Source organism: Rhinolophus ferrumequinum, chromosome 22, assembly GCF_004115265.2.
Source record: "Rhinolophus ferrumequinum isolate MPI-CBG mRhiFer1 chromosome 22, mRhiFer1_v1.p, whole genome shotgun sequence".
Classification (NCBI taxonomy): domain Eukaryota; kingdom Metazoa; phylum Chordata; class Mammalia; order Chiroptera; family Rhinolophidae; genus Rhinolophus; species Rhinolophus ferrumequinum.
In genome coordinates, this window is record NC_046305.1 from 21,936,402 (window position 1) to 21,961,041 (window position 24,640).

Here is a 24,640-nt window from a genome sequence, read left to right on the forward strand (position 1 = left end):
TCTTTATCTGCCTTTGCGAAGATGAGCTCCCTGATCTGACAAGGCTCATGTGCAAGGGGTCTTATTGCCCAGGAAGCAGTTCCAGTTCCTGGCCGCTCTCTCCAACTTCGGGCTGATTATGTTTGTGCTCCAGGCATTGTTTAGGACCAGCTGTCTGGCACAGCCTCCTTCTCCCCAGCCTGCAGTTTCCTGTGCCACCAGACACTTAGTTGCCACAGCTGTGCTGACAACCATCCTCCCACAGCGTTGCCGGAAACTCTCAGAAATTAGGCAACTGAGTATGCCGGAGGGGGGTGTGGCAGGGCCTTGAGGCACTAGGCAGAGATGGCACCGTGGTGCTCTCCGTGGGTGCCGCTCAGCCTGCAGAGGACTCTGGTCTTTGGGGAGGTGGCTGGGCTCCCCCAGTCTGATTGATGGCTGTCTTCCAGACCCCGACACCGATGCAGCCACCATCCAGGAGGTCAGTGAGGCTGTGCTGGCCCTGTGGCTGCCCACAGACTCTGCCACAGTCCTACAGAAGATGAATGAGATTCAGGCCATTGCTGCCAGGCTTCCCAACGTGGACCTGGTGCTGTCCCAGACCAAGCAGGACATTGCTCGAGCCCGCAGGCTCCAGGCTGAGGCCGAGCAGGCCAGGTATGGCCCTGGGCCCTGAGCTCCTCCCCGCCGAGGACGGGGCTGGTATGTTGCTCCCAAGTCTGTTCCTGGAAGTGAGAGAAGAAGCTCTCCAAGTCAGAGGGTTACTGGGTGCTGGGTGATAGGAGGGGTGCTAACAGTGGGGGTGGTGAAGTGATACCTGGCATTCAGGTTATACTTGACTCGGCATGGCCCTTCCGTACTGCACCCACGCCCCAAGGGTGTCTCCGACATCACACTCCATTCATCATGCCTGCTTGGTGGGGTCCTGGGATGAAAAAGCTACTGAGTTGGGAAGACTATTCCCTTGGACTGGTGAGTGAGTTGAACCACACATCTCTTCCTTCCCTGTCTCTCCCCACACGTTCTCTCCCCTCTCCCTTCCGCTCTCCTGGCCCCAGGAGCCGAGCGCATGCAGTGGAGAACCAGGTGGAAGACGTGGTGGGGAACCTGCGGCAGGGCACGGTGGCGCTGCAGGAAGCTCAGGATACCATGAGTGGCACCAGCCGCTCCCTTCGGCTGATCCAGGACAGGGTTGCTGAGGTGCGCTGGTTTGGCTTCCCTCCCCCATTTTGGGAACAATCAGACAGATTCAGGCACAAGGATAGAAGATGCCAGAAGGTGACCCAGATGGAAACTGAGCTGGGGACCTAAAGAAGGAAGGTTACAGCCTTGAACCTGGCTTTGAGCCGTTGGTTTTCTGTTCTCATGGCTGGGTGCAGAAAGGAGTGGGGGTCCGCTGAGCTGGAGAAGGGGGAGGCCTGGACGCAAGTGGACAGATTGGGGATTAGGAGGGGGGCAATAGTGATGTCTTGGTTGGAGAAAGTTGTAGCTGCCTGATGCGTTGGAGAAAAGAAGGATGAAGGCCCACCACAAACCCCAGGTCTCCCTCTTTCCACAAAGGTCCAGCAGGTCCTGGGGCCAGCAGAAAGACTAGTGACGGGCATGATGGAGCAGCTGGGTGACTTCCGAGCACGGATGGAGAAGCTCCACCACCAGGCCGAGCAGCAGCGGGCACAAGCAACCCAGGCCCAGCAGCTCGCGGAGGGTGCCAGCGAGCGGGCGCTGAGTGCCCAGGAGGTACAGAGACAGCAGAGTTAGCCCGAGGGAGCACAGCCGTGAAGGGCTCCAGCAGCAGAGGTGTACACTTTATCAGTGTACACTTCATACACTTTATAGGACCCTGGGCTCCAAAGCAATTAGAATAACAGTTATTGTAGAATAACCAGAAGGGGCTCTAGGATTAACCCAAACCTGGCCAGACATCTGAATTCTACCGCTGGCTGCCTTTGGTGTAGCTGGCTCAGCGATATTGGGAACGATCTAGTCCAATCTCTCACCTTTTACAGATGAAGGTAACTGCCCAGGCCCAAAGCTCATCTACAAAGCAGGTCTCCTGACTCCCAATCCAGAGCTTGTCCCCTGTCATGGCTGCCCAGACGGACAGACATTCTTGACTTAGCCTAACCTGAGAGCCCATCAGTGTCAGAATTATTAGGTTGGTGCAGAAGGAATTGCGGTTTAAAAGGTTAAAAACAATTGCGAAAACCGCAGTTACTTTTGCACCAGCCTAATAGATGAGCGAGATCAAAGGGCCACCCTCAGTGTCTCCAGTGTACCAGGAGTGTTAGCATTATAACCCTGGTACATTGGCCACGCTGCCATGTGTATAATTAAGTGACAACTCTATGCTGGAGGTGAGGGGGAAACGACAGGCGCTACAGACAGAGGGAGGGAAACACAGAAGAAGTTTAAGATACAGTTTGCAGTCAAGGGGTGTTATAGGCAAAACCAGCCCACTGAGGCTCAATAGCACACTATCCCTCCGTGTTGATTTGGGTGATCGCAAGTGCTCTAGCCAAAGCTCTTTAGGATTTTGGACCATGATGATGGTGACAGAGACTCTTCTGCTACTTTTCAGGGATTTGAGCGAATAAAGCAAAAATATGCTGAGCTGAAGGACCGGTTGGGTCAGAGCCCCATGCTGGGGGAGCAGGGCAACCGGATCCTGAGCGTCAAGACAGAGGCAGAGGAACTGTTTGGGGAGACCATGGAGATGATGGACAAGATGAAAGGTGAGGGGACGGTGTGCGGGCTTGGACTGTGGGCGTCCTGAAGGCAGGTCCCAACCCAGGGTTTCCAAGGCCCAGTCTTTGTGGAGCTAGCAGTGCTAAAGGAGTGAGGTCAGTAGGGAGGTCAGTCGGGAGCACCTGGTATGAGGCACGGGGATGGGGCTGTGGGGAGTGAAGAGATGCTCGCGAGACTTGGCCTCGCCTCCAGAAGCTTGCAACCCAGGTGGTGCCGTGTTTCCTATTGCCTGCAAGATGCATGGAACTGTATTTAACCGCACAAGGTGGTCTGTGGTAGGAAACTGGATATTAAGAGGTCTGGGGGTGCAGAGGATAAATAATGTCAGGGAGTAATGTTCTGTGAAGGGAATGTTCCAAAAAAAGATTAGACGAGGGTCTGGAAGGACACGTAGGCCTGGGAGAGGCTGTGAGGAAGGGGAGAGGCTTCAAGACGGTGGGTGGGAAGACCGGGGCCTGTTCTGAGGGGAGAGAAGAGCAGGGGCCAGCGTGCCTGGGTCCGTGCTCCTGGCCCCCATGCCAGGACGGGAGGGGAGGCTCAGCCCTGAAATCCAAGGCTTTCGCATGTGGCAGAGACGTAATGAAAGGAGCTTTCGAAAGGGTTCTGAGGTTCCTCCGAAAGGAGAACAGGGATTTCTAAGAAACAGGCTCAATCTTGAAGATGTGACTATGGGGTCACAGCCCTGGTGTGCCCGTGAATGCCTCAAACAGAGTTTCTCTGAATGTCAGAGCAAACAGACAAAACTCGATTTTACTAGCCAGGTGGGCACTATGGACAGGTTGGGCCGTCAAGTTGACAGTGGGTAGACATGAGGCTGTGGCCCGCCAGACCTGAGGGTGAGGTGAGAGGAGCTGACCTAGATGGAGGAGCCTAAAGAATTTGCTTATCAAATCTGTGGATGACAGACAGTTAATACACCACCATGTTTCCCCGAAAATAAGACCTAACTGGAAAATAAGCCCTAGCGTGATTTTTCAGGAGGACATGTCCTGGACATAAGCCCTAATGCATCTTTTGGAACAAAAATTAACATAAGAGCCAGTCTTATTTTTGGGGAAACACGGTAGATAACAGAACCATTATTCTAAGGCAATCTCAGAAGTCTAAAAGGCTGGGCTAACTAACAGGATGAAATTAAATAAGGAGAAAAATTATCTTCCAGTCTGGCCTCATTTGGGCCTAAACCCAGAAGTACAGCTTGTATGAGGCTTGGCTTCTCAGTGGCTAATATAGCTGAAAACACTTTATTAACTGGTAAGTGATAAGCAAATGAGTCGTTTCTTACCTGAAAAAGACCCAAGAGTCTGGAGTACTGTAGGCTTGATCTAAGTCAGCAGTGTCTTGTTACTGCCAAAAGAGCGAGTAAGTACAGAACAGCCAAAATAAGGGGAGTAATGGCTCAGCGGTGATATTAAAAATATTTAGTAACTGGTGCGTCATGCACCTACCAATTCAGGTTGTAGCGTTGGAACAGCCACTTACCTTCTTGCAGGAATTTACTTTTAATTGCAGGATTATTGGGATGATCGTGCGTAGGTGGCCCCTGTGGGTGGGGACCAGGGAACAGAACAGCAGCTACTAAAATGTCAGTATTTTATCAACCCATTGGTCCATATGGGTGCCCACTGGCTGAATGTCAGCCCAGTAACAACCCTGTTACACTCTGCATACAGGAGCTCACCTGGGCGGTTGTGTTCAGTGGTGGCTGCTACATCTTCAGAAGGGATATTGAAAAACGAAACATCACAGGGAGAATGACCAGGGTGGGGAGGTCGGGAAGGTTGATGATTGTATCAGATAAGGAATGGATGCAGGAATTAAGGAAGTTTAACCTGGAGAAGATGAGGCATCAGACATTTGAAGGACTGTGACGTGGGAGACGGAGCAAATATACTCCTACACCCCCAGGAGATAGTCCTGAATTGACTGGGTAGAAGCAAGAAGTGGTCAGATTCTGGCTTAATGAGAAGACTTTTTTTATATGTTTATATTTTTATTTATTTATTTGGGGAAAGGGAACAGGACTTTATTGGGGAAGAGTGTGTACTTCCAGGACTTTTTTTCCAAGTCAAGTTGTTGTCCTTTCAATCTTAGTTGTGGAGGACGCAGCTCTGCTCCAGGTCCAGTTGCCGTTGTTAGTTGCAGGGGGCGCAACCCACCATCCCTTGCAGCCAGCAACCTTGTGGTTGAGAGCCTGCACTTCAACCAACTGAGCTATTGGGTACTGGCCCATGTGGCAATCGAACCGGCAGCCTTTAGCATTAGGAGCACGGAGCTCCAACCGCCTGAGCCACTGGGCCGGCCCCAAGACATTTTGTAAATAACTAGAGCTGCCTAAAGTTGGAACCTTGTGAGGAGATGTCCTCCCTCCCTATTCCTGGAAAACTTCCGGCTGAGGCTGGGTCGCTCTCTTGAATGTGGTGGAGGAGTCGCCTGCCTTGGGTGATAGGAGGGGCAGGTGAACTAGGCCACTTTGGAGCTCCTCCAGTCCTCCGTTCAGAATGGACTGGAGGGGCGGGACTAGCTCTGGAGGGGCATTTTGAGGAGGGAAAGGGGGGAGGAATTCTGGTCACCCAGCCAACTATTCGCCCTGCTACCCACCTGAGGATCGTTGGTGGGATGGCAGTTGTGTGGGTCCAATAGGAACGGGTTGCTAATATTGGCGCCAGTGGCCCCTCCCATCAGTCTGGGACAACTGAGGGGTCCTAGAGCAGGGAGAAGGGTAGGGCCACGGGATAATTGGGGTGAAGGTTTCCTGGGTCTGGCCCCTGCCACATTTGTTTCTCCAGTAGTGGGACAGGGCTGGGGGCACGTGAGGCTGGAGAGGGCTGCCCTTGAGAAGGCTCCCCTAAACATGATTCTTCCTGCAGGTGCTGCCCCCAGGTGGGTGGGAGGAGAGAAGGGGTTGGGAGAATGGGGGAGGTTCCCCAGTCCTGCCTCCTCTAACCCCTGCTGTCCCATGTCCCCTCAGACATGGAGTCCGAGCTGCTTCACGGGAGCCAGGCTATCATGCTTCGCTCTGCAGACCTGACAGGGCTGGAGAAGCACGTGGAGCAGATCCGCGACCACATCAACGAGCGTGTGCTCTATTACGCCACCTGCAAGTGATGCCCCAGCCGCCAGCCCCTGACCCCCTGTATCTGCCCTCTTTGCTTTGGGGGGCAGACTGGGTTGAAATGCTCTCTAGCTCCTGTTATGCAGCCAAAAGCACCACTTGTGCCACCGCTGGTGTGCAGCTGTTAAGATTAGTCTGTGCTGCAGCTGAGCCTGAGCTGATGGGACAGCCACATTTGAGGCACAGAGATGGTGGAAGTGGGCCATCCACTGTGACCAGGAGCTCTCAAGTGGAGGGAGCTTGGCTGGGCAGCGTCCTCGCCTTTTGTTCTCCATGGAGGCTGAATCCTCCAAGGAGAAAAACTTAACTCAAAATGATGTACAAATGAAAGGCCCAATATGAATCTTTGGAAAGGAGTCTGGAGGTTCAAAGACGGAAAATAGTCTGCCTTCCATTAAGCAAATAAACATTTGTCACTTTTTTTGGTCTCCCATTGGGGGTTGCTGGGTGCTTAAGCCAAAGGCCTGATGGTGTACCAAGCACAAGCTGTCCCACGCTGCCCAGTCCAGCTGGCTCGTCACCTGAACTGAGGGATACTGGCCCTCTTTGCCCGGAACCTGATGGATTCCATCCTCAAGAGATCAGAGGGGCCCTTTTCATCTTAGGACAACGATCCGGTTTCACATTGACAGACAAGGAAATAGAAATCCAGAGGAAGGAAGGAAGGTGTCCAAATTTACACAGCTCCTAGAGGCAGAACAATGACCAGATTCTGTGTGTCTTGGGATCTCAAAGTTGTAATGGATGTGTGTATGTTTGTGTCTGTGTGTATGTGTATGTCTGTGTGTGTATTTGTGTGTAGGTGTGTATGTGTTTTGTGTGTTTGTATGTGTATTTCTGTGTATGTCTTTGTATTTGTGTATATTTGGGTGTATTTGTATTTGTGTATGTGTGTATGTGTGTATTTGTGTATGTGTGTGTATGTGTGTATTTGTATGTCTATTTGTGTATGTGTGTGTGTATGTGTGTGCTTGTGTTGTGTGTGTATGTGTATTTGTGTGTCTGTGTGTATTTGTGTGTCTGCGTATATGTGTGTGTATTTGTATGTGGGGGGCGGGTATGGAAATGGCGTGAACATTTGTGTGCTGCCATAGCCCAGGCACTGGGCTAGACATTTATCTACGTGAACGTCTTGATCATTATTGACCGTGTTAATAATTTATTGAGCACTGTGCTGGACACATCATCCGCCCTACCTCAGGAAGTGGGTGGCGCTGACAAGTGAGGAAACCAAGGCACAAAGGGCTACATAACTTCCCAAGGTCACAGGTGACACCAGGGCAGGCTAGGCCTCAACTTCACGCTCATCTCATACAGTATTAGGAGAACGGACGCTGGCGTCGGAGCAGCTGGGCTCCAACAGAGCCTATCCCAAGGGGTTGCTGTGCGGCAGAAATGGGTCGGCACAGGTAACTCGCGTCGTAAAGCCCCTGCGTGGGCTTCCAGTGCATATCAGCCACTCCATTGCTGGGTTCTACCCGGCTTCCAGCACTTTCCACCGTCACAGGCTCCCAAGTGCCTGAAACTGCTTCTTTGAGAAGAACCAAATGAAGCCTCATAGAGAAAAATATGTCCATTTTATTGAGCACAACACTGAGCATGAAGCTGGAGTAAGAAAACTGGGGAACAAGAAAGCGCCTGACTTTCAGGGAGAAAAAGGGGGGCAGAGGCAGGATTAGAAACACTGGCTGAAATTAAAAAGTCAACTTCCAAGTTTTACTTCCTGGGGTGTGTGTGTGGAGGGCGTCTGGCCAGCATACTAACTCCTTCACGGTACAGTCAGGGATTTCTTCCTTTTTCCTCTTGGAGGGTGTGGCACTGCTTTTGGACCGGGGCGGGGAGGGAGGTGGCTCAGAAGTGGGCCGGGTATGCTGGGGGTCTCAGCTCCGTTGGGAGCTAATCTGGAGTTGAGGATTCAGACTTTGAGAACTCACAGGCAGACCACAGAGCTGCCTGTCATTCATGCAGATGGGCAGGCGACTACATTAATGAGCCCATCAAGGCCAGAGAGGCAGGAGCAGGTGTGTGCTGAGTGGGGAGTCTGGGGAGATACTCCTTATGGCTTTGCTCTGAAGGTGACATGGCCTGACCAGCCTGTTAAGCTTTTCACGACAAATGACACAGACCCAGGCAAGAGCTATCTGCGTACACTGCACAGAGCTACGGCACGTAGGGTGTGGGGCGCAGAGCGGGCAGGCCAGGGACACCTGGAAGGCAGCAGATGCCGCTCCTCCTGCCCACTGCTTCAGAGAGGCTCCACGCCTGGGGGCTCCTTGGGGCTCATGGGCTTTCAGTGAGGGTCTGCCCCAGACCCCTGCAGTCGGCTGCTGCTGACCAGAATCCGCTCCCGCCAGGCCCCGCTCCACCTGCTCCCCTTCCTCCTGCTGCAGGGTAGACCCCAGGTTTGGAAAGGCAGAGAAGAGTTGACCATCTCTCCTGCAGAGGAAAGCGGTTCAGGGTGGGGGTGGGGCTGCTGCCTTTGGCATCCCTCAGACCCCATCATTCAGACTCTGGGATGGGGCTTTTCTTCTGAGACAGAAGCCCCTCACCGCCCAGCCTCTGCCCTGGTCCTCTTGCCTCCAGTCCCCTCACCTGAAAAGTGCAGTGACACAGGCATGGACCCCTGGGATCACATAATGAGACAGACTCCAGTCTGTCCCGCTCGGCAGTGGGAGCTGCCGCTGGCTTTGACTGGCACCATGACCTCAGATTTGAAGTTCCTGGAAAGGAAATGAAGCAGCAGGCTATGATATGTTTGAGGAAGGAAGAAGAGCCGAGATAGTTCTCTATGCCTGTGGCATCCACTCAGCTCTCCCTTTATGAGGTTCAGAAAGTACAAGTATTTGCAGAAAAGACAAACAAGAACCAACCCCCGCCCCTCTGCCAAAACACCGAGGCCCTGGAAACTCAAGGAATCTGATGCTCACCATTCACATAGACCTAGTTTTCTGCAGATATTTATAATCCCTGTTGCTTCACTAAACTTTTACAGTACCTCTGAGACAGGCTGAGCAGGGAAAAATAATTCAATCAACCCATTTTACAGATGAGCAAACTAGAAATAGAGACACTGATTTGTCAATGGCCACACAGCTAGTGGGTGGTAAGGACAGGACTGGAAACATTTCCCTTGACCTGGATCCAGAGCTCTTCCCTCCCTCCCTGTGGAGCTGCCTTGAGTGGGACAGGCCCTTTGGCCCATTTCTTCCAGCCGTTGGCTGAGTTTGTTCACACCCAGGCTGAGCAGGGCTAGGCCTCCGCCTTAGGGGGCAAAACGTACTGTTTTTTGTTGGCCTTTTTGAGGAGTGTGGGCTCGGAGCAGTAGGAGGACTTCCCTTTGCTCCCGATGTTCAGGCAGCTGGAGCAGCAGCCACAGGGCCCCACGGCCAAGGGCCCCTGTTGCATGGGCACCAGGCTGCTGCTGATGCGCAGGGAGCCGTTGACCAGGCAGTTGAGGGACTTGCCACTGGGGGCAGGGGGCCGGGGGCCACACTGGCAGGGCAGCCGGATCAGGGCAGGGAGTGCCACACTCTGGTCCGGGGCGGGTGCCTCGGTGATGCTGATCTCGGGGGAGGTGGGTCTTGAAGCTTCTGAGGCTTGAGTGACAGGTGGCCTGTTCTCCATCTCTGGGCGGACCCTGGGCTGTGCAGGTTCATGTGCAACTTCCTCATGTGGTGTACCACAGCGGCTGCATTGAAGGCTTGCTAAGGAGACACAGGACCAGCCTCTGGCCATCTCTATGCTCAGAGGCCACAGGGCTCAAGCTTTCCCTCTGCCCTATGGCCTCTGGAAACCGAAGTGCCCGCCTCTCATTTCAGAGAGGGTCCAGGGAGCATCGCAGTCTGCTGGGAAGCCCCAAGGAGCCTCTCCCCCAGCCAACTACCCCAGCCCAGCCTCCAGGGCTCCAGAACAGCCTGCCACCTCCTGGAAAGGACCACTTACCCTCCACTTGCTCTTTGCGAAGTTTTTCTGGATCTGGAGGCTGACAGATGGGTAGATGTCCCGGTGGAGGGCTGTGTTTCCAGCAACCCTGTGCATGCAGAGGGGACACCAGGCTAGTGAAAGGCCTGGGAACTCAGCCAGGGCTTGGGCAGCCGGCTGTGTACTCAGGACCAGGTTAAACCGAGTGGCGTGCCCCAGGAGAAGGGCAGCCCACAGGAGGAGAGGCCAGAGCAGGGCTCCTCTGTCCCCGGGAGGGTCACAGGAGGCCTAGCTTTGGCAAAACCAAACACTTGCTTTAGAGATGCAGATCAGCAAACTATGGCCTTTGGGCCAAATCTACCCATTGCCTGATTTTGTAAATAAGGTCTTATTGGGACACAGACACGCCCATTCATTCAGGTATGGGCTATGGCTGCTTCTGTGCTACAAAGTCAGATTGACCAGTTGCCATAGAGACAGTATGGCCAGTAAAGCCTAAAATATTGACTATCTGGCTGTTTTTCAGAAAAAGTTCAACTGACCCTGTCAGAAGGCATTTGGATCGTCACCATCCTGTAACTCAAAACTTTGCTTGGAACCCACCTCCTCCTGGAAGCCTTTCTCAGTGAGGCCCCCCAATACAGGCTGCCTTTTTCCTGTCCCCTCAGTGCCTTATCCGCCTGTCTCTAAAGTTTCCTCCGACACTTGCCATGTGCACAGCACTTTCTATGTACTAAGGGACCCAAGAAGTAGCAGACGTGGTCCTGCTCCTAGGGGCCTGCAGCGTAGGTGTGGGAGCCGAGCTTCATGCCATGAACTGGAGTAACTCGTGGTAAGCCATGTAACCGATAAAGAACGATAGGGAGGTCTGCCTGGACTGCAGGAGCCAGGGCTTCAGGGAGGGGCGCAGCCCACTCTGGATCCTGAAGGACGCTCCGTACAAGGCAGAGCAGGACATTCTAGGTGGGGAAAATGGTATGACCCACGGTGTGGTTTGGAAAGAGCTTGGTATATGACATGGGGGAGGGCGGCGAGAGAAGTACAGCTCTTAGGCCTTCCTGGAAGAGAGAAGGTATGTTAAGAATCCTGGGAAATGAAGTTGGAGGTGAAGGGTCGGGCCAGATTAGGGAAAGCCTGGAAACGCAAAGGATTCTGGGCTTTCTGTGGTAGGAAATAGGGAACTATTATAAATTCTTGAGCAGGGAAGTAGCATGGAAAGTGTTTCAAGGGAAAGCAAGGGAAGTTTTTCAAGACTTTATGTACCTACCTTACAAATTTTGACTGTTCTCAAATCGCCTCACATGGAGCAGGTTTTGACCCCGGAGTAGAGTAAAATGATGTTCTAAGGACAGGGCAGAGTTGCCCACACCTGGGTGCCTTTTGAGTAACAGAACTGAGTATTGCACACGAGTGCTGATGACAGTGCCTGGCCACCCTGCTTCCTGCTCTTGACTGGATGACACCCTTGGGTCAGAACCCGCGTAAGTAAGTGCTATCTGCATCGCTAACTGGACCTGATAGACACTGTGCTCCTCGGTCCACAGCAGCTCAGGGCAAGCAGGGCAACCAGGAAAACACCACATGAACAGGTCAACCTGGTATTTGGGGAGCCGTAGGCTGCGGCTAGAGCCCACCCCACCCCTCACTCACCAGGGGTGCCTCAAGGCCTTCTCACAGGTGTACCGCTCATTCGGGTCCTTCTCCAGCAAGTGGCAAATAAAATCCTTGGCTAAGAGGAGCAATCAAAGACACAGCAGCTAAGGACCAGATTTCATGACTGATGGAATTTCACTTCCGGGATGGTGGGTGGCAGTGAATGCATCTTTTAGCTAATCTTCCAAAGAGGCAATTTTAAGTCTTAAAAAGAGAGGAAAAAAAAAATCCAAACCACCTAACAACCCACCATAAATCACCAAAGAGAGGCACTACGCAGCCTCACCCACGTAGCACTGCAGATACATCTCTCGTCACAAGGCACCAACGTGCTGCAGGCCACGTGGGTGTGTGTTTTCCACCATTCAGGGACCAGCATCCGCACATGGGCACACATGTGAGTGCTGGCTTTTCCAGCACTGATCTCCACTTAAGGGACCCAACAACATGCAATGACTGCCCTGTCACATACACAGACATGGCATGCTCTCGGTCTTGGTGTGTAAAAGGCAAAACTTGGCCTTGGTTTTGCCACTCCTGCTGGAACACTCCCCTCTGCCTGGCTCTGCCCTCCTGACCTTTCCTTTGAACTACCTCCCCTGCTTTTACCAGGCATCCTGTGGTTCTGCCTCCAGGAAAACAAAAACACGAAGGCGAATAATTTATTTGGCCTTTGAACCAGATGAAGATTTCTCTACTCTCTGTGGCGGCCTGTTTTCTGTAAGCTTCCCCAGGGACTTCCAAAAGCCAGGACTGTCATCCTTTGTTAAGCTATTTTCTCTTGGCAGCTTCTGCCTTGAGCCTGTTATCTTGTCCTTCACACCCATTGGCCTTACCTGACTCAGAAATGTCATCCCAGAATGGAGACTCAAACTCATAATAGCCCTCCTTGATCTTCTCAAAAAGCTTAGACTCAGTTTCTTCGTAGAAAGGAGGATACCCACATAACCTGCAGAGGGACAGGAAGGGGACAGACATGCTGCTGAACTACCCCTTACGCCCTGGGCCAGCCTCTCCCCTCCGCCCAACCTCCCACTGGATACACAGACAGGCGACACGCGTCCCCTAGCAGCAGTGTGATCAGGACAGGGACCTGCCTCTGGTTCAGGAGGGGTGCAGGTCCCATCAAGGGTTTACAAAGGAGTCAACGCTTGGAACAGACAGCCCTGGTAAATTATTCCCCCAAACCCTTGCCACCTCTCCCTGCACTTCTGCTGACTCTTGGATGATGTATAAAACATCTTTAAGAAGGATGGTGAAATGTCCACTTGCGTGTAAGTTTCATGAGGGAGTTTTTAGGCTATCTTGTTCTTTATTCTTTAGTACCTAAACCAGGGACTGGCACAGGGTAGACAGTCAATGAATATTTGTTGAGTAAGTGGATGAAAGCAGTTGTTCAGTATAAGCTTAGGAAATAGAAAACTGAAACTACAGTAAGCAGTGGATGACTGAGCAGGTCAGTTTTCCTCAGCGCAAAGTTTACAATAGGTGAGGAGGGTGGTGGCAAAGGGGCGATGACGGTTTGGAAGGAGAGCCTGACCGCGTGTGGAAAGGAGCAGGGGACCAGGTGCCTGCATGCCACCGTTTTGCTGCAGGCTGACGGCGCCAGGTGAGAAGTCTGAGATGTGAACATTGTGTCCACCTGGCTTCCAAGCTTCACTTGGCATCTCCCCTTTTCACCGCTCATTGCACAGAGCAGGACTCGACACATTAACAGATAGTACATAGGGGTGGGTGCGGTGAGGGGGTACCATGTGGCTGAACACTGTGTTCACACCGCACTCTGTTTTTATAACCTGGTAGAGATCAGGACAGGACTATCTGGAGCTGTGTGCACGTGTGTGTGTTTGCATGTGCACACATGTACATGCACATGCTTTGAAGGTGGATGCTGCTTGAGGAGCTGAGACTGGAGGGGAGAAAAAGGGGTGAGGAGGCTCTGAGATTTCCCAGGAACTGAGACAATGCCAGCTTCTACTCACAGTATGTAAGTGATGACGCCAATGGACCAGCAATCCACAGCCTTACTGTAGGGTTTCTGGGCCAGCACTTCTGGGGCTGCAGCAAACCAAAGGCAGAGTCAGGGCTGGGGCAAGAGGAGAGGGCTATGGTTTGGGGCTGAAGGTCAGGAAGAGGCTTAGAGAAGAGGACTTAGGGCAGCCTCGGGATGGTGTTTCTGTAAGTCTGAAAACTCCCCTAGGGCAGGGACTGTGTCTCTCCCATCAGACTAAAGCTTTTCCCATCAGATGAGAAGGTCCCATGACAGGCCCTATGACCCTCCATCAGACTGGAGAGCTCCAGGGCTACATCTCCTCCATCAGACTGAATACTCTCTGAAGGCAGGCCCTGTGTCTCCCGACTCAGATGGGGGATCCCCAGGGAAGAGGGGGTGTGTCTCCCATCAGATGGGAAAATATACGAGTTAGGGGCTGTCTCTCTCCCACTAGACCAGGATCTCCTTGAAGGTAGAGACTGAGTCTCTCCTGTTAAGCGAGGAACTACCAAAGGGCAGGTAGTACGTGTCCCATCAGTCTCTGGTACCGTCTGAGGGTGGGGTTTAGTCTGCCCAATCAAATCGTAAGCTCCATGAGGGAATGACCATATCTTCCTCTGATTGGGAGCTCTGGGACATTTATCCCAGACACCAGGGCTTTGTTCCTAGTGGGGCTCCACATCTGATGGTAAGTGACCAACTTCACTTGTCAGGAGACAGCAGATTCCCTCTATTGAGTCAGAGTTCTGCTTCCCATTTCCCAACCCCAACCCAGTTATGACTGGCTAAGAGGCAAGGGGCAGGAGAAGACGCTCTGACTTCCGGTTTCTCCCCCATGGATCTCAGGGATGCTCTCACCTGGTATCTTGCCTGCCCTTACTTTTTTGGTCGGCCCTGGAAACCTCCTGTTTAGGAGCCTCCTGGAAACCTCCGCCAGTTTCCTAGGGTATATATTTAGGAGCCCATGTCTGGGTTCCTCAGATTCAAACTCAACACTATGCCTCCAGGATATGAACATTGCGGGGGTGTGGGTGTGTGTGCTTAGGGCTCCTCTAGAGTGGGAGAAAGGAAAGGGGGGCTAGTGGTCAACTCCTCAGCAATCTAATGGTCTCTGGGTTTGTGATCTTTTCTCTCCCGCTGGTCTAGCTGGAAAGGCAAAGACAGGAAGTCCGCCTGCAAAAGTAAGAACCAAAGAATGAGCTGGGGCTATGGGAAGGGCTCAGGGGTAAGCTGTCTTTAAGATGTAGGATTTAGGAGCAGTAGGGATAGTTCCAGAGATCAATGGATTGGCTGGCTTGAACCTCATAAGTGAATGCTCTGCCTGGATCACCCCTGAAGTTGAACTTGTCTCCTGACAACCACCCACTCTCTGAATAATATCCATGTGACTGAATGTATCCAACTCTTCAACCTCCCTTCTTCTCCCACACTCACCCACATAGCCTGGGGTCCCACATGCAGTGGACATGACACCACTCTGTTCCATCTTGGACAGACCAAAGTCTGTGATCATGATCTTAGAATTCTCTTCAGGGGTGAGGTACAGCAGGTTTTCGGGCTGTGGGAGAAGAGACATGTCATGTAACATAGGACATAATCATCTGAAACACACATCCCTTTCATTCCCCCTGACATACAATTCCTTAGGGAGCTGTGTCCTGGGCTCCTGACTTCAAGGCCAGACTGATCTTCCCTCATTCTTCCCTCCTGCCTCCTACCTGCGCCCTTAATCCCAGCACCCCACCATTCTGTATTTTGCTTATGTCTTGACTCTGCTTAGCCTTATAGCCGTTAATCTACTAAGCGCTCTCTCTCCTTATCCCCAACAACCCTAAGACTGTTTTCTGAGGCAACCAACTCTTGGTTAACTGTCCCTGATAGCTCTAAAGTTTGGTACATGCCTGATGCATTGTTGACTCTCAATAAGTATTTGTTACTTTTGAGTTGGACTGTGGCTGGGCTCAAGAAACTTGTGGTTTATCTTGGTATCCAAACAGGGTAAGGCCTAGTGAAAAGTTCCGCGAAAGGCTGAGGTGTAATTTAACAATGATTGTTCAGTCACCCTCTTAAGATTTGTTCAGTCTAATGGCAGAAAGGGCCTTAGGAGTGAGCTAGGCCAACCCTCTCATTTTACCGAGCTCAGACTGCCCATGCAACTTCCTAAAGGGTCATTTGTCTGCCCACCCCCACCCCCAGGGCTCCTGCCTTGGCACCTTTAAGTCTCTGTGGACGATGCCATTCTCATGGAGATATTTCACAGCTGACAAGACCTGCTGGATCACCAGGCTGGCATCCTTCTCTGTATAGACACCCCGCTCCAGGATCCGGTCAAAGAGCTCCCCACCAGAAACACTGTGGGCACAAGGGCAAGTCCAGGAATTCAGCTCTTATTTCAGGTCAAAGGAATGTGAATGTGTTTGCTCTGTAGCCATGGAAACACAGCTGTGGTGAAATAGACAAGTACCCCTGGGCTGTGCAGGGAGAACTAATCATCTAGCCTCAGAATACCTCCTTCAGGTGCCTGGAATGATATCACTAGGAGGTTGTTTCTTGGGGCCAATGGTTGACCTCTCCCTGGAAATAGCCTTTAAAATGCAAAATGCCCCTGGTTCGAGTTTCACAGGAAGCCAATAATCCCTTTCTCTGGACACATTTCTTATCTCCTTTCCTGGCTGAGGACCCAGGAAGCCATGAGGAAAGGGAAAAGTGGAATTAAAATCAGGAAAAGTGGAATTCAAATCAAAGTAGGAAAGAGAAGGTGTGCAAATGAGACCAACTGTGCTGATGTCAGGCATTCTTTCCCCATTTTGGAAAATCGGGCTACCTAAAGCTGAAATTATGAGGTGGAGTTGTAGCAGTATTTGAGGCTCACCTGATATGGTATCTTAGGATTCAGGAGAGATTTAAGAACAAGTCTGACCCCCAGCTCTTGAATACCATCTACCTTATAGTTGCCAAGAAGTTTTCCAGTTAGTACTGGAACACATCAGTGGCAGTGAACTCACTGCCTCCTAAGACAGACAGTCTTATCTTTTGTCACCTTGATATTTTTACCAATTATGATGAAACCAGACTCCCTGTAGTTTCTACAGCAGACACTAATTCCACCATTGGGCCCACTAAGGCCGCACAACAAAAATCACATCGTTTCATATGAATCTTTACAAGTAGGTGCAGACAGTGAAACGCTCTCTCTCCTGAGGCCTTCTTTGGGATAAACATCCCAAACTACTTCAACCACGAGCCAGGGTTTCCAATCCCCTGCCCACGGTTCCATGACATTGGCTGTGGATATGCACATATGACAGGCCCACACAGTAATAAGGGAGTAGAACTTCTCCAATCAAAGTGCATGCGACCCTATTCCTTTTGCTTCTGTCCTGAAGCTGTAGGCTCCGCTGTAAGAGCTGGAGGCCCCTGAGGAAGATGCTCTTTGCACACACCTGTGAATTCCTGACTGGTGGTACCCTGGGTCTGCAGCTGATGCTCGAGGAGGCTGGGTGGTTCTTCAGTGACTTCTGAACCTGCCCACCTTCCTGCCTCCCCTCAGTCCTCTGAATGACTGTGTGCTCATCCTGTTGAATTGGCTTCATTCAGGTGCCACATGGTCCCTGCTCGCTTGTTAGTGATGCCCGGGGGCCCCCTCAACCTTACTCCCTTGACTGCCTGCCACCGCGATTCACTGGGCCGCAGGTGAGCCCAGGAGTTGATAGGCTGCTAAGGCCTGCGTTAGCTCAGTAAAGTGTCTGAGGAATCAGCCTGTCAGTCAAAAACATTGCATCCAGCTATGCTGAGATTGCAGAGTGATGTGTGTGTGTGTGTGTGTACTTTATAAATAGAAGTGCCTCTGAGACCAAGGCTGAGCCCTCAGGAGCACTGACCCACCCTACGGCAGTCACTCTCAGGCAGAGCTCTTACTTGGATACGACAGTAATGTGGCGCCCTTTCTAATGCGGCACCATTTCTGTCCTACACGTGGACACGCATACACACAATGACATCCTGTTTTTAACTTTGGGTGTCTCGCTTTTGAGAAAGTCTTTCTTTATGCTGAATCAAAATCTATCTACCCGTGGCTGCTACTCCCAGGGTAATTTTACCCTGGAGTGTTGTTACAACATTTAATATCCAGTGTGAGACATGACTGGTCAAAACGGAGTCAAGCCATGATGGTAGAGAAGGGTTCTGAGGCCCCCTGCTGTACCGGACAGTATCCCTTCAATTGTGGGGAGGTCCAGAAAGTCTCAGGGGAAGGGTCTGGGGCAGCAGGGGAGGATGGATGGGTTGGGGTCACAGCTATTTGCCGACTGGTAGGAAATATTTTAACAACTGGTAAGGCTGTACTGGTATGTCCCAACTCAATAAATCAACCCAAGTTTTACCCCTCGGTCCACACAGAACATGTCACACCCAGAGGCATTCTGGTATGAACAGGACTCTTGGCATTTCAAATCCTCTTGAACTAATTCTTCATTTTGTCTTTTCATCACCATCTTTCCCTCACCACCAGCCACCCCCATGAGACGTCTGTGGAGGAAGCGGGTCACCTTTCACTTACAGCTGCATGACCAGGTAATAGTGAGTGGTACTCTCATAGATGTCCTCCAGGGTCACGATGTTTTCATGTTTGATCCTGGGGAAAAGTTAAGAGTCATCGTGAAAGGTATGTGGTTTAGATTGTCCAGACAAAGAATATAGATGCAGCTCAATTGTACTCTTATTTATGTTAGAGACTTTCAATGACAATGTTTAAGAAGAGAGGGTCCTGGTGACCCTGATAAGGAGGCAGTCACAAAGAAATCCAGAGGAAAGAGTCCCAGAGTCGTTGTCAATTCATATTTTTGAGCGGATAATCGATCATCTGCCTTCAGGGAATAAATGTTTCATTGTTACTCCAGGGATCTCTTTCAAGTTGACCAAAAGAGAAAGTTTAAAAGACTGAGGAAGGCTAAGGGAGCAGCTACCATACCTGGGTGTTCTACAAAATGGGTATCCAGATCTCCTTCAGAAACATCGCATGAAGAAAGGCTACTATGATAGGAGGGATTTGGTTAGCGAGGCCCCCTCATGGAAGAAGTGTTTGCAAAGTATTGTTCCAAGATATTGTGAGAAGGCAGACGCTCATTTGGGGGTCAATCCTGTGGGATGCCTTAGATAGTGACTCTCAATCAGGGGCCATTTTGTCCCTCAGGGGACATTTGGCAATATCTAGAGACATTTTTGATTTGTCATGACTGGGGAGGAGAGAGATGCTACAGGCATTTAGTGGGTAGAAGCAGGATGCTGCTAAACGTCCTACATCCAACACAACAAAGAATTATCTGGTCTAAAATGTCAATAGTGCTGAGGCTGAGAAACCCTGCCCTCGATGACCTTTGTCTGGGATTACTCAGAGGCTGAGGCAACGGAGTAATTGTATTAGCTCATGGGCCTGGTCTTCCTGTCAGCAATTCTGTGCATGACTGTTCAGGAGGAAAATTTCTAGGAAGTTTTACTCACAGCTCTGTAGCACAGCAGTTAAGAAATAAACTCTAAGTCAATTGGGTCTGAGTTCAGATCCAGCTGAGGCATTTCCCAACTGGGTAACTTTGGCTGGCTTATTCAAATCTTCTAAGCCTCATTTTCCCTGTCTCTAAAGTACATCTCTCTCATAGGGTAATATCAGTATTAAAAAAGAAATGTATGTCAATGCTTAGTACAAAGCCTGGGGAATACTAAACACATAATTAATCGTATCGTTATCTTAAGATATATTTTAAAATATAGACCTCTTGCAGTGGTTACCTAATGGCTTCAACTATTCTCAATCTGAATTACCTTTCTGCCCTTCCTGCCTCCATAAAATTCTATTCATCCACCAAGGTTCATCTTCTTTGAAAATGCACCTAATGATTCATATTCATAAAAACACACATGTAGGCAAAACGAATCCCTGTCTCCTCCAAACTCTGACTTCCACTAGTATGGCGACATCTAATGGGATTAGAGTTTATTGTGGACACCTCTGTCTCTTGCCCAGAAAATGTGAGCTCCGGAGAGTAAGGCATTTTGTCGGCTTCATCCTTGCGGTCCTGACGCCTATTACACTTTTGGCACACCAGAGAGATTCCACAAGGATTTGTTGTGTTTTGATGATTTGTTAGTGTAGCCTCCATCATGAAGCTTGGAGTGCTGAACCTACATTTGCTTTGGAACAAACTGAGGTTAATTTCCAAGTCTTATGCTGCCTCCTTAATTATTGATTCTTCCTGGTGTTGGTCCTCAATTGATATTTGTTTCTTTGAGTTAATTACCCTCTTGTCTATGTGAACAAACCAGCTCTGCTACCAATTGGTTCACTAGTCAATTTGCTGAAAAAAAAAAAAAATCAGCCAAGACAGCTGGCGGGCTACACTTAGCTGATTGATCAAACTGACCCATTAGCTCAATCAAAGGGCACAATGCCTTTTGGTGTGGGAATCAAGCCCCAGTCCTTCTTGAAGGTATTTTGTAAAGGAAATGTGTGATCCCCCAGTTGTACCCGACCAACTCTGAGACCCACTCACTTTTTCAACACAGCGATCTCATTCTCCAGGCTGCTGTCCCGGAAGGCAGGTGACTTCTTGATACACTTCAGGGCGAAGAGCTGCCCAGTCACCCTTTGCTTCACCAGGAAAACTTCTGAAAAAGCTCCTCTAAGTAGAGGACGCCAGGAGAAAAAAATTAGTACTGGCTGGCTGGACATTGCTGGAAGCAAAACCAAAGGGTCAGTGAAGGAAGATGTGGCTGGTAACTAGTTGCCATTGTCATTGTGGGGACCTGATGAGCTGTACTGATGGCAGAAACCTGTCTGGTATGCCATTGTGTCCTTTCTTTCATCTGCTAGGTGGGAGGAAAACGAGTCATTACAGACTCAGGGACTGCGGGAGGGGGTGGCGGTGTGTGTAGGGGGAGGTGTGCTATTTCCTGGAATTATAATTTGGGAAGGATTTTCTATGGAAAGATTCCTGCACTTGGCAAACCCATTAAAGAGAGGCCACTGCAGAGTCATTTTACTTCTCTTCTTCCAACCTGGCACAGTGCGGGACACTGGAGAGGCAGTTGGAGGTAGCACTGGGGGACAGGGCTCAGACACAGTGAGAGAGAAAAGACTTGTGTATCTGTTTTAGATGGTGGTAATCACCCTGAACCAATGATAAGAGGCAAGCAGGCCGAATACCCTCTCATTCAGTAGGATATGTGAGGATAAAAGACAGAAACCAGCAGCTCTGGGCAGGCTTCTGAAGACAGAGAGGATGGAACCCAATAGCAACACAGGGTAGGATTCCATATTACAGGCTTCATGGTTTGAAGGGAGTCCTCTGGAGACCAGGCCATCAGAACAGCAGTTAGCTGGTGGGGGGTACTGGAGCCTGATTGCCCATGTTAGAACCTCAGTTTTTTGGGGCGACAAGTCATGTAACTTCTATATGCCCAGTTTCTTCATCTGAAAAATGGGAATATCAATAGTATCTGATTCATACGGTTGTTTACAAGATTAAATGAGTTAATATATGTAAGGTGCTTAAAACTGTTCCTAATATCTATTAGACTATGTGTTAGATACTGTTATTATTATTACTATTACAAGTATTTCGATGCCATTAAGGAGGACACCTGGTAGTAACAAGAGGAGATAAAGTTTAAGCGAGGAACAGCTGAGCCATCCTCTCCCCTAGAATGCCATGTGGGTATTCTAGAATGAAGGTCTAATAGCAATCAAGCTTGTGAAAGGACTTTGAGAATCTGTAATAGAAAATATGTGGTGTTTCCTGTTTCCCCCAGCTGCACTTGGAACAGAGTTAATCAGAGCTTTCAGAGATGGTCTAGTCATTCATTCATTCACTCATTCCTTCAATGAAGATTTATTGAGCGCCTACTGACCCTTGGACACTGGAGATAGAAAGATGTTTCTGTGCTGAAGGAGCCTGTATGCTAGTGAAGAACACAGACAAATAAGCAATTAATATATGATTTGAAAAATATTATCAGCTATTAAATGAATGCTTGTTGAGCTGTCAGAACCTCTCTGTGTTAGGCAATGGGATTAGTGTTGGTCAAGCTTAGAATCTAGTATAAGAGATAGACACATACAGATAAGCAGGAGGTGTTATGAGACCACAGAAAATGGAGACTTAAGATATGGCCTCTGTCACAGATACAGAGAACATTTTAATGGTTGCCAGGTGGGAGGGGGATTAGGGGGGTGAGTGAAAAGCAGAGAAGGGGTTACGAAGTACATATTGGTTGTTACACAGTAGTCAGGGGGTGTACGGTATAGCTTAAGGAATACAGTCGATAATGTAATAACTATGTATGGCGTCAGATGGGTACTAGATCGGGTTGATAGATGGGAGGGAGTTTGGGGGCCAGGGTGAGAAAGGTGAGGGCAAGAAGAAGTACAAATTGGTAGTTACAAAATAGTCATGGGATGTAAAGTAAAGTATAGGGAATATAGTCAGAAATATGGTAATAATTATGCATAGTGCCAGGTGGGTACTAGACTAGTCAGGGGGATCACTTCTTAAATTATATAAATGTCTAACCACTATGCTGCACACCTGAAATTAATATAAATAATATTGACTGTCAACTGTAATAGAAAAATTTAAAAGGGGGAAAAAAGGTGAAGGGGAATAAATAAATGATGAAGTTGAAAGAAAAGACAAGGTCACTGCTATGGTTGGGCAGGTTGTGCACTGTACAATTCCAGCAGGTGCCATTCACCTTGGAGCCACTGCATATTTTCATATGATAATTGTTACATTTCCCCCCAGCAGACAGCAGGCTAGGGAAAATGGCGCTTTTTCCTAATGTGTACAAAGTGACCACTTGGAATAGATGAGAACATAACTCATGGCTGTCTGACTTTTGAACATCCTGAGCTCAGTTTAAAGGAATGAATGAGCATTAGCCCAGTGGGGAAATAAAAACTCGAAAGTGTTGTTTTGGGTGGGGTCGGGGAAGAAGCATGAGAAAAAGTGGAAGAGCAGGTAGGGGTAGGGACTCCATTTTCCTTATCTATAAAATGAAGGAGTTGAACTAGCTGGCCTGAACGATTCCTTCCAGCTGTGACATTTTAGGATCCACCTTCAGAGAAGTCCCTTTCACCTATACTTTTAGAAGGACTCATGGTGTCCTAATTTCAAAGCTGACACCCACTCTGGGTCCTCTTGTGAAATGAGATCAAATTAAGGCCTTCCTGGGGTGCTATGCACACGGAAGTATGTGTCGGTGGCACCTGTTGTGGCCATTTGAAATGGTGTTACTGCTCTTCTGCCTCAGGCTGCTTTCTACAGTGTGTGGGGGGTAGGGGTGGAGGTGGTGGGGGGCAGGGACGGGGAGACGGATTAGATTTAATTGTGCCATCTGTCAGACTGGGGAGCAGAGAGCTAGCTTTGAGCAGCCAAGGTTGTTTGGGTCAGAAGGTAGAACAGGCAGAGCCTTCAGAGCCAGGAGGGATTGCTGCAATAGAACTCCATTTGCGTTTCCTGCTCTGAATAGCTCTCCACTCTTGCTGGGAGCCTGGGTGGTGGAGGAAGTGGGGGGCAGGGACCAAGGGTAAAAACGTCTTCTTGGGCAGTGAAAGGATGAAGGTGACTTGGGTGTCATACCCCGTGCTATGGACTAGCTTTGCCAGTGTCCATACAGTTGCCCTAGGGTTCTGGAGTTGTGGGTGGTGTCTGGGTAGATTTAGCAAAAGTCTATTGTCTGTGAGGGGTTATTTGGGAGAAGCTGAGGACTAGAGAGAAGAGGCTTTGGCAGAAGGTCCTGGTGCATCCTGATCTGGGGAGTCTGCTCTGCCTGACTGCTCCCCTCTCCACAGCACCTCCCCTTGGTAACCCCCTGGGGTCTGCAGCCTGGGGCCTCCTCCTCAGCACCACAGAGGTTTGCTCTGCCCTAACTTCTGCAACAGTGACTTGCCCTGTCTTGTCCTCTCAGCGGGATACGCTACAGCCCCCCAGAAACACTTAAAATGTAGATTCTTGGCTGCTGGGTCCTGTCGTCCCAATCCCAGTTTAGTAGGTCTGGGACTAGAAATCTGTATTTTTCAAAAAATCACCAAGGCTGAAATAATAGGGAATTGTTATGAATTTTCTTGAGTGTAACAATGATATAGTGGATTCAGAAGAAAATTCCTTTATCCTTAGGAGATGCAGACAGAAGCATTGATGTGTCATGAAGTTTGCAACCTATAGACAAACAGTTCTGTAAAGTGTGTGTGTGTGTGTGTGTGTGTGTGTGTGTGTGTGTGTAAAACAGTGAAGTGTTAACAAGTGTTGAATTTAGCAGTTGGGTATGTTGGTGTATTTCACCTTTTCTTTACTTAAACATGTTCACAGTTACAAGTTAGAGAGCTAAGCTCTGCAAGTGACTCCGATGTCCCCCTGGGTTTAGAAGCTGCTGTGGCAGGTTTCACCGAGCTCCATGAGGGCAGTGCGTGTCTATCTTCTGACAGGCCTCGGCACAAGGCTGAGCAGACGGTGAATAAGCTCCTGTCAACCCAGGCTTCCTGCTTCCTCCTCTTGATTTTTGGACTGCTTAGCAAATCATTCTGATTCACTCACGAGCCTTGTTCCTCTGTCTTGCCAAAACGCCCTCTCTAGCCACCCCCGTCTTGGCAAAGGCCCTTGATGGAGGGCCAATGCTCTGATGACCAGCGCCACCACTGAGATCCTCCTGTGTGTGTGGAGCCTGACCCTCGCCTGGGCAGCGAGGGCCCAGAGGCCTGCTCTCAGGGCTGAACCTGGCTCCTCTCCATCTGTAGTGAGAGTGTGGGCACTCTCTCACTGCCTGAGGTCACTGCCTCCTAGCCAAGGCGGAGGGAGCTAAACTTAGCCGAGCTGGCTAAAGGGAATGCGTGCTTGCATAGGAGCCCACTAACTGCCCCTTCCTTCCCCGGGCCCCGGGCCCAATTAGCCCAGACTAATTAGCTGACCAGCTGGGGTTCTGAGGCGATGGGGCCGGTGGCCCAGAGCTGCTGCCAGCCTGCGTCAGAGACTGTGCCCTCCTGGAGGAGGGGTAGGACTAAGTGGAGTGGCAGCTCCAGACAAGCCGTCTCTGCTCTGCCAGCCGTGTAATCATTGTCAAGGGGCAGGCACAGACACCCCGGCGGCTGGTAGGAATTTGGGCTACAGCACGACTTTATTTTTCCAACACAACACATAAACATGGAGCAGAGAGAATGGTGGGGTGGGGGGCTGATTGATTCAGGT

The 24,640-nt window shown here is 50.1% G+C and overlaps 2 protein-coding genes across 4 annotated transcripts in view; one reads left to right on the top strand and one right to left on the bottom strand.

Moving 5' to 3' along the window:
• Nucleotides 1-6,259, top strand: part of LAMB3 (laminin subunit beta 3) — a 53,629-nt gene extending 47,370 nt beyond the window's left edge. For all 3 annotated transcript variants that reach the window (XM_033092681.1, XM_033092682.1, XM_033092680.1), the window contains 5 exons: nt 429-636; nt 1,038-1,179; nt 1,540-1,716; nt 2,558-2,711; nt 5,696-6,259. In XM_033092681.1, coding sequence (XP_032948572.1) covers nt 429-636; nt 1,038-1,179; nt 1,540-1,716; nt 2,558-2,711; nt 5,696-5,832 — 818 coding nt within the window. In that variant the 3' untranslated portion in view covers nt 5,833-6,259. The remainder of the gene's footprint in view (nt 1-428; nt 637-1,037; nt 1,180-1,539; nt 1,717-2,557; nt 2,712-5,695) is intronic.
• Nucleotides 6,260-7,397: 1,138 nt separating this feature from the next.
• CAMK1G (calcium/calmodulin dependent protein kinase IG) overlaps nt 7,398-24,640 on the bottom strand; it is a 28,815-nt gene continuing 11,572 nt past the window's right edge. Inside the window, 12 exon segments of the mRNA XM_033091930.1 lie at nt 7,398-8,275; nt 8,432-8,559; nt 9,120-9,474; nt 9,477-9,543; nt 9,782-9,869; nt 11,411-11,489; nt 12,250-12,362; nt 13,396-13,471; nt 14,841-14,964; nt 15,620-15,758; nt 17,965-18,039; nt 19,952-20,080. Coding sequence (XP_032947821.1) covers nt 8,469-8,559; nt 9,120-9,474; nt 9,477-9,543; nt 9,782-9,869; nt 11,411-11,489; nt 12,250-12,362; nt 13,396-13,471; nt 14,841-14,964; nt 15,620-15,758; nt 17,965-18,039; nt 19,952-20,080 — 1,336 coding nt within the window. The 3' untranslated portion in view covers nt 7,398-8,275; nt 8,432-8,468.